The 8784-nt window shown below is 32.4% G+C and overlaps 1 protein-coding gene across 1 annotated transcript; it reads right to left on the minus strand.

The window, feature by feature from the left end:
* Window positions 1-273: 273 nt before the first annotated feature.
* LOC133203370 (uncharacterized) lies at window positions 274-7564 on the minus strand. Its single transcript, XM_061339165.1, has 8 exons — window positions 7348-7564; window positions 7088-7201; window positions 5474-5652; window positions 4396-5313; window positions 2652-4151; window positions 2308-2465; window positions 2075-2193; window positions 274-871 (listed from the first exon to the last, which is right to left on the minus strand). The coding sequence occupies exons 1-8, from the start codon at window positions 7562-7564 to the stop codon at window positions 699-701; spliced, it is 3378 nt and encodes a 1125-aa protein (XP_061195149.1). The 3' UTR covers window positions 274-698.
* Window positions 7565-8784: the final 1220 nt, after the last annotated feature.

The raw sequence follows: 8784 nt of genomic DNA on the forward strand, positions 1-8784 counted from the left end.
AACTTTGTTGAAATAATAAAAATGAGTTTATTTTGTGGAGTAGTTAATATTTTGATAATTAATGACTTGTTAGGAATTATTAATGCTTGTCATTCGAATACTTTACAGTGTGATCAAAGGTCACACTGTATTAGACTAAGATTATTATAACACACTTAAATAATCAAAACACTTTCTTTGAATTGACCTAAGCCTGCTTTTAGAGAATATCTTCTAAAGGCTTTGATACCAAGAATAACATGAGAACAATAAGCCAGACTGTGTGTCGGTGAGTGATTTTATTTCGAAGGAAAATGTGCATGTACAAAAAAAACACTTTCAAATAATTCTCATATTTATATATAAAATGTCAAAGAAAAAAGAAATCTTTAATATACATGTCCAAAAAAGGAATATTCATACACTCCAAAATGTATTTTGCAAGAAATACCAAAAACTTGAATATGAAATACCCTTCTCTTTGCGTCTCTCCGAATTGATTAAAACATAACTAATATGCATTTTTACGCGTACATACGTTAATAAAAAAGATAAATAAGCAAAATAGCAAATAAAGAAATCTTGCATACATGTAGATTCCATGATACAAGCATGATGCATAGCTAGCCATTTCATGCTGAAAACACTGTAGGATATTCAACATAATCATAAAACTTAATCTGATACTGTATCTCGCATGTTTAACCATTGTAAACGTGTTAATCTCCTTGGTAAGCGGCATTTTTTAAGTATTGTTGTCTCTGTGTCTGAAGATCTGACATATTTTCCACATTTTGAACATTTTCCACTAAGTTTGGACTCACACAGTAGCCAGAATCTCTCGAGTCAGTCCCCAGAGAACTCGAAAATCTTGGATCAAGGTATGGGTCATCTGATTTTATATGCAAGAATGTAACATAAAGAAGTCAAATGTTATAAATATTGTACTAACTTTAATGAAAGAATTATTTTTTAAAGCTTGGGAAGAAAAATACGAGAGTCATTAAAAAATACGTAGACAATGTCACTCATCATCATATTATTTTTACAAGATTTAAGATCAACACATTTTCATATGTAAAAACATTTCTTTTGCCGATGTGTGAAGTTTCATTCCATGTGACCTGTCGACAGGGAATGATTACTCCTCCATGACACCTGATCCCACCTCTGATGTTTTTGGAGGTCCATGTTTGCTCAGCTTCCGATTTGTATTGTTTAAATGGACTATGAACTTGAATACTGTTCGTTATCTCCATATTTCATTAAACTCGTGTTACACAATTTTAAAATAAATATGTTCTGACACCACCGAGCACACTTAACAACATTGTAACGTCAAAAACAACAAGAAGAAAGTTTCTTAAAATTACTCTGCCTTTTCATTTCATACACGGTCCACTCAAAACTGTCTTTTCCATGTAAAACAAATACGCGGCTCATTTTTTATATACAGGTATTTCCTGGTTCCCATAGCACTTTCAGATTTTGTTTTAGAGGTTTCCCGAATGCAAAGCAATATATTCAGTCTACTCGCTGCTCCGTGACCTCCTTCAGCGCTATCTTTTCTTTTTAAAAATGTTTTCAATGAAGTCTGTCTTCATAAATTGATATTTCTTAAACGAACCAATATATTACATTACATGTTAGCATCTGAAGTAAAAGAACAATGCTAAACTTGAACATTTGAATTTTATTTCGTTTAAGCGTCATTTATTAGAGGTATGACTATAGACATTATAAAGTGTGTGGTTAATAAATAACTCAATTTTGACCCTGCTCCGTGACCCAAGTTTTGCTGCTTTAAGTTTTGATAATTTTGGTAAATATAACATATATTTAAATTTTTTGACTCAACTTATGTGAATCTATTGTTAAAATATGGGTACTAAATTTGGTTATGATATGAAGTTAAATAAAAATTTACGACAAAAGTCTACGATTTTTTTGAATGACCCTCGTTCTAAGAAAAAGAGGAAAGTTCACCAAATTATATATACTATTATACATGTTTGATGCAATTATGTATAATCCTTATATAATCCTCCAGTCAACTTTTTTTCAATTCCTCGTCTCTGATTTATAAAGAGCTTACCTGAAGATTGTTCACAACCTCGACGAACTTTAAACAACACTCCGCTTACTACTACCAATGCTAGAACAGCTAGCCCAAGGAGAACACCCAAAACCAAGGGCAAAATAGAATTCTCCTCACTATAAGAAAATTATACATGGCTCTAATATATAACAGAATATTATACAATCCTAAACAAATTTTATTACATTCATTTTAACTTAATGTTCAAAATTTGAAGAAATATAGAATACCTCATTAACGAAGGACTGATTGGTTGGTTGTTGACCTGCTCACTACATTTTTGACACTCTAAGGGATTGGGACATTTTGATGGCAACGTCTTGAATGGATCTTTTATTACCTTCTCATATACTGAATATCCATTCTCATCCAAGGTATACCGGCCTATCTAAATCAGCATTAAAATAAGATGCATATTCAATCATAATCGATATTTCTGTATCCTTTCTGCATATTTTATGTCTTGTGGGTCAATATTGAAAAATGTTTTAAAACTTTATTTCTTGTATAAAAGTCTTCTCCACATGTTTATGTAACGTACATTATAAATGCTTTTAGCAATAGAAAAACCTACTTCAACAAATGTCAGTTGACTGGCATCTGAGGATTTTCTCTGTACTTGGTATATTTTGTATCCTATATTACCGTCACCGTTCTCATCAAAAACTTTAGACGGAATTCCGCTGTCATCAATCACGAGTTTTTCATTCTTAATCATATCGTAAACCTTTTGTGGAGAATCTCGATGCCTTTGACATAAATTAGAAGACTGACTGCCACATAGTTCACCAAATGACTTATTTGTTCCTTGTAGAAGAGAAAACATCGCATTGATTGCAAAGGCAGTCCATAGTTCTGGTTGGTAGTCTTTATTGTTAAATTCTTCCTTAATATCCGTACACTGAGAAGCAAAGAGTTTGTTAAAGCTGCCAGACAGGAAACAAGCATTTCTCTGTTCAAAGTATTCTTTTGTCCAAGGGTTTACATCGTTATCAACATCAGCAAGTCTATCGTGCAGATATTTCTCAAATTTAGATGTCCCAGTTACTGGTTTCATTTGGAGAGACAAAGTAATAGTTCCTTCTAGCTTGTGTTTACCAGAAAGTATGTCTTGTGTTCCAAATGCCTCGGAACCTATAAAAAGATATGACCAAGGATTTATTGTTTCATGAAGCTCGTCCATAACATCTTGTACAACATGACTTCTTAAAAAGAGGAGGACAACAGTAGCATACGGAGTTTTGTGAAGATCATCACGAATCTTTTTATATTGATTTTCTTTAACTTTGATTTCATTTGAAATGCATATCTTCTTATCCTTAGCTGCAAGCACAATTGCATTCCTTCCACCTTCGCCATAGGTTCCTTCACTATATATTATTTGAATGTACGACGAATTAAGTGTTTCTACAATGCTTATCATTGCGAGGGCTTGTTTATCATCAGGAGTGCATGTCCGCAAGAAATATTTGTAGGTAGATTTGTCACTTAACACAGCAGCGGTGGATGCGTAACTGATTTGAGGAAGATTTAGTTCTTGAAGCACATTAGCTGTTGCTATGCTGATGGTACTACCATAGGCAGCAACAAACCCTAGGGTTTTATTTGTAATGTCTGAAATAAGAGAACCATCTGATAAATATAGACCTTCTCTGAAAAAGTTGAGGAGTTTTGCTTGAATTAGCAGAGGCTGATTACAACTGTTAAAAATGACGTATCCGATTTTCTTTCTTCCAAACATATTAGAAAAACTATCAAGTTTTCCGTTCACTGTATCTATTGCAAACCGAATTCCTTCTACAACCTCCCATCCATTTGATGTACGAATATTACCACACCTCATAGGGTCGTATATGTCTTTGTTATAGACAGGGACCACTGCAGCCACATAAATATCACCTTCTTTAAAAATAACTTCATTTGCCAGGTTACTATTCCGGCATGATACACATTTCTTCTCATTATCACACTGAGCCTTTATGATATCAGGCCAAGCTAAGCCATTATCGTTTTTTGTATAATCTCTCAATAAGTTTGTATTTAAATAAAATGTTGAATTGCTGTATTCTCCAACCTAAAAGGCAAGAGATAAAGTATCTCATATACCAGTTTGAATAAAGGTAATAGAATGTTTATAAATAATCAAATGTCCTTTAGTCTAAAATCATTTTTATACACAAAACATTAACCAGTAGTATTTAATTTTAAAATAATCATACTATTAACATGTTTAGCTGCTTTGTAAGCTCATGAAATTTAAGAACATTTTTTATAAAAAGATGAAAGGTGCTACCTAAAATTCCACATATTCTACTTACGCTTTCCAAACACATTTCATGACTTCTAAGAATGCAATTTCGGAAGTGATACACTTCATATTCATATATATCTCCTTCAATATTACCATCAGTTTTTCCATTGAACGTTACTTTCAATGTCTTGTCGTAAATCTTCAGAATATCTTCCTTTAAACTTATGTTTGTATATCTACCTCTTTCTACAAGTTTATAGCTATTATTCCACAACGTGCTGTTGAGGTTGGGACACAAGCCCTCAGCTTCTCCACATACTTCTCTGTGGAGGTCTTTAAGAATTTTGGCTTGTAGTATAGCAGATAAGATTGCGTAACCTTCAAACACATTGTCACCAGTAACAGAATTCACGTTGGAAAAAGTTGGCATCAAACAGTTATCGTCCCGAATATCACAAGAAATAAACTTCTCGACAACATTCTCTAACCAGGGATTGGAGGAGACCTCTTGATTGAAAGCTGTTTTATTAGTCATAACATTCGACCAATGTAATTGAAAACTTTCAGATGACAACCAAGGAGGACTAGTGAAAAAAGAACCCTTTGCTACACGATACTGGTTTAAAGTCGCTTTATCTATGTTAATGGAGCCCTCAGAAAAGATGATTCCAAGTCGAAAACTGTACTGATCTTTGAGTTTGTTGGCAACATTAAGAAACACTTTGGCAGTTTTGGTTGAAGCAAATACTATTACTCCTGTAATTCTACTTTCAATATGAAAAATTACTGACTCTATAAGTGTTTGTAGTTCTTGGGATTTTACAAGACCATTTTCCATGGATACAGCTGATGCGTATGCAATGCATATCTGTCTTGATTTAGTCTGTATTCTAAAATCTTCAAAGTTACCTATTCCATATGTATTGTTTTCGTAAATGACACCAATGTAGTTCCATTCAAGTTTTTGTAATAGAGATATGATGACCTAGAAATCCAAGGCAATGAAAAAAAAGTGTTTCTGTCATATGTTTCATTCATTTTTTTAAATACATTATCAATATTTCTTTCTCATTAATCATGATATAATTTTTTTTTTAAATTTATATTCAATTTTGTAAATAATAATAATAAATATCGACTCTTACTGATATTTGTTTGGTATCATCAGGAACTACTCTCAGAATATTTTGATATTTATTCCCATCTCTCAGAGCTGAAGCGGTTGCAGAGAAGAGTGTTTGTAGGACTACGTTATTCTTTTCCAATGAGCTTATATATAACGATGTATCTACAGCTTCGTGGCTGTACTCTGGACCGATTATCCCTTTAAAAGTACATCAACAATCAGGATTAGTCATAATGATGTGAACTTATTTGTAAACAACTTCATATGTATGGTTTCAGTTGTAGCAGCTTTGTTACAATGCAATAAAAAGGATTAGGCTAATCAAAACTTTAAATGCAGCTAGAACTGTCAAAGAGGACTAATACTACCGCGGGGCAAGCGGAAAAAAGATTCACTTTAAAATAGCTTCAAAAAGAACACTACCATCTTGCTTAAAAATTATACTGTAGATTCCTATGACCTGTATTTTGTGAAAATGTAATACCGGTATATCAGTGCAAGCATAAAAATGTCAAGGCGAAAGGAAAATTTGATTTCTCATCGCTGGACAGTGGTTATGCCATATATACGTCCTCATTCATATGGCATAGAATTATGACATACCTCTTGGTCACAATCATTTGCATGCCAAGTATCACCTACTGATACTCTTCCAATAGTAAACGTTCTGTTTTATAGAATTCTACATTTCTGAGATACCTCTCTGAACCTTGTGACCTTGACTTCTGTCTTAACAACATTTGATCTGCGTAATGTCATATCCTAGGCCTATGATCATCATCAACCCGTAAGGCTATAGGATTTTTGGAAGTTATTTTCTTTAAAATCATTTCAAACCAACTTGAAGTAATCTTCACCTTGTCTGAATGACCATTGTGCAGGTTTGTCACATACCCTCAAGACGCACGCATTCCTTGTGTCTTGTAATTTTCTATTGTTTTTATCCACATCATCTTTAGGCTATGCCAAGAATTTTTTTTTTAATTTCTAAAACCTGTTAACTTATTTTGTCCAAAAACTGTGTATAAGGTCAGGACTAGTACTGACCCTTGAGTCTTAAGTAATCTCTGCTTCAAGTACATGTAAAAGCTTCACTTATTTTCCATTTCACAGTTAAGGCTATCTCAAAAATTTAATACTTTTGTACCCTATGAGCGTAACATTATTTAAAATGACCTAGTTCTGAGACAGGGCAGAAGTATGGTCACAAGGTACCTTTATAAGGTTTCTCCGTTACAAAGTTATGTCCAGACAAGACATATTCATTCTTTCTATTCCTGTCAAAGAAGTTATGTACAATGAAAACTTAAAAAAGTAATAATTACTTTCTAAATTTTGACAATTCAATCACCAGTAACAGGTGTATAAGTTTAAGTGTTATATTTTTTTTTTCACAAAGTTTAAGTACAAAATATTAAGTTGTTTCAGAGATCACCTCTGGACAAAGAAATGTTTTCAGACAGACGGACAGACAAACTGACATAGGAATTTCAATATACCTTCCAAACTGCGGAGGTATAAAACAAACTCAAAAAAGCTGCCTTAAAAGATAATTGTTCATAAATTCATATAAATATAGGTATGAATTTAACGAATATTGATTATATGGCTGAATGTTAGTCATAATGTCTACCTATGATAGGTGCCACACTTTCATCTGTTTGTTTCGTAAACCTTCTGTTTATTATTTTACTTGCATGTTCCACAGCTTTACCCTGAACATTGCATGTTGGAAACACTTCGATCCCTATGAAGAACAGAAATCAAATAGTTTTATTCTATTATGTCAATTTCATTCCTGGTTGTTAATGGAATATTTTACTGTGATACTAAAAGGTTTTTTTTTTACTCCTGATACAGATGTTTCAAATTAAATAAACATTAAGTACTTACCAAGTTTTATTCCTGGAATATATTTATCCTGATTTAGTTTGTTGAGTGTCCATTTCACAGCCTCAAAGTTTCGAACAGACATTTCATTTATGTCATTTTTACATTCCCCATCACTAAATAATTGAAACAATCCTCCAAGATGGACATCTCCCTGCAGCACTCCTTGAGATCGAGAAACGCCCAAGATGACAAATATAGAAATAAGGAGTCCGTTCATGTTTAACAATTAATATCTGAAAATATTTATTTTTCTCATTTAAGGTATTTGTACAGTCATGTATATTCAATTAACGATGGATTCTCCCTCTAATAACAGATATACAACATACAACTGAAATGTTTTTGTTTGTTTGTTTTTGTTTGTTGTTGTTTTTTTTTCGAATCTACTTTTCAGTTTTAACATAAAATCGAAATGAAAAAAAAAATGTACAAAATCTTCTTTGAAAATCAATCATTGAAAAAATAAATGAAGAACCAGGCTTGGGATAATGCTAAATGTATGCATTATTTTTGGTATTATTAACAAAAGCGTGCAGTTATTGGTCTTATATAACACCACTAATTAGTACATGTATCACATCCGTGTACATTACGTCCCATGAACCCTAACTCAGTAATCAGGGTCCTCTACAATAGGTCACGTATTAAATAGATTTCTTTCCAGTTTAGTTTTTGTCCCTTTTTCTTAAACTTGTCAACATATATAAAAAAAAAAATTTTTTAAGATTTAAAATTGTGTGTAATTGAATTTAAGAAAAAATATTAATAACAGAAATATGACGTTAATATAACGTAATTTATATTTAAGAATGTCGTGCTTACTTTTTTTTAAACGTGTAGTGCATCAGGGCAAATATAGACGAAAAATGAAATATTTTTTCGCCGTATTCATTATGGTATGTCATGTTAAACTTATGACATAGACCTTCATAAATATAGCTGACATGTGAAAATAGGCATGTTGACTCACATGTCGGAGGTATCGATGGAATAGCGTATAAAGGAAAAGGTGCTTACTGATTTCATATAAAATATGATATAAACAATAGATTGTGTCATTGTTATTTGTTTTCGATGCATTCTTGAACTTGACTGTTATAATTTCTCAGCATTTGTACATTTTCTGCATGCAAAAAATGACATCAGAATCGCATTCGTTCACAAACAGTGCAGAGTTTCCCTAAGGTGACGGGGTTAGGGTATGACAGAGTTAGGGGGTTTGGCGATACTCAGTGGAGTTAAAAAATTCCTTCAAATGAAAAAGTGAGGGTAACGAACAGAGATCGATCTGTAACAAAATACAAACAATACAAATTTGAGAAAATAAGTTCCAATAAGGAGTACACTAATAAAAGGTGCACCTTGTTAACAAAACATACAATTATGCTTCTCTGATATTTTAATAATCCAAACAATGTATTTTTTTTGAAAGTGCTC

Source organism: Saccostrea echinata, unplaced genomic scaffold (genome assembly GCF_033153115.1).
Source record: "Saccostrea echinata isolate AGI-Se365-2 ecotype Australia unplaced genomic scaffold, CSIRO_AGI_Sech_v1 ptg000002l, whole genome shotgun sequence".
Lineage (NCBI taxonomy): Eukaryota > Metazoa > Mollusca > Bivalvia > Ostreida > Ostreidae > Saccostrea > Saccostrea echinata.

Coding starts and splice junctions, on each gene's coding strand:
- LOC133203370 (XM_061339165.1), bottom strand. CDS start 7,564: ATGAACGGACTCCTTATTTCTATATTTGTCATCTTGGGCGTTTCTCGA. Junction 7,202..7,347: donor TATTCCAGGAATAAAACTTG/GTAAGTACTTAA, acceptor TGTTCTTCATAG/GGATCGAAGTGTTTCCAACA. Junction 2,466..2,651: donor GTCAACTGACATTTGTTGAA/GTAGGTTTTTCT, acceptor ATGCTGATTTAG/ATAGGCCGGTATACCTTGGA.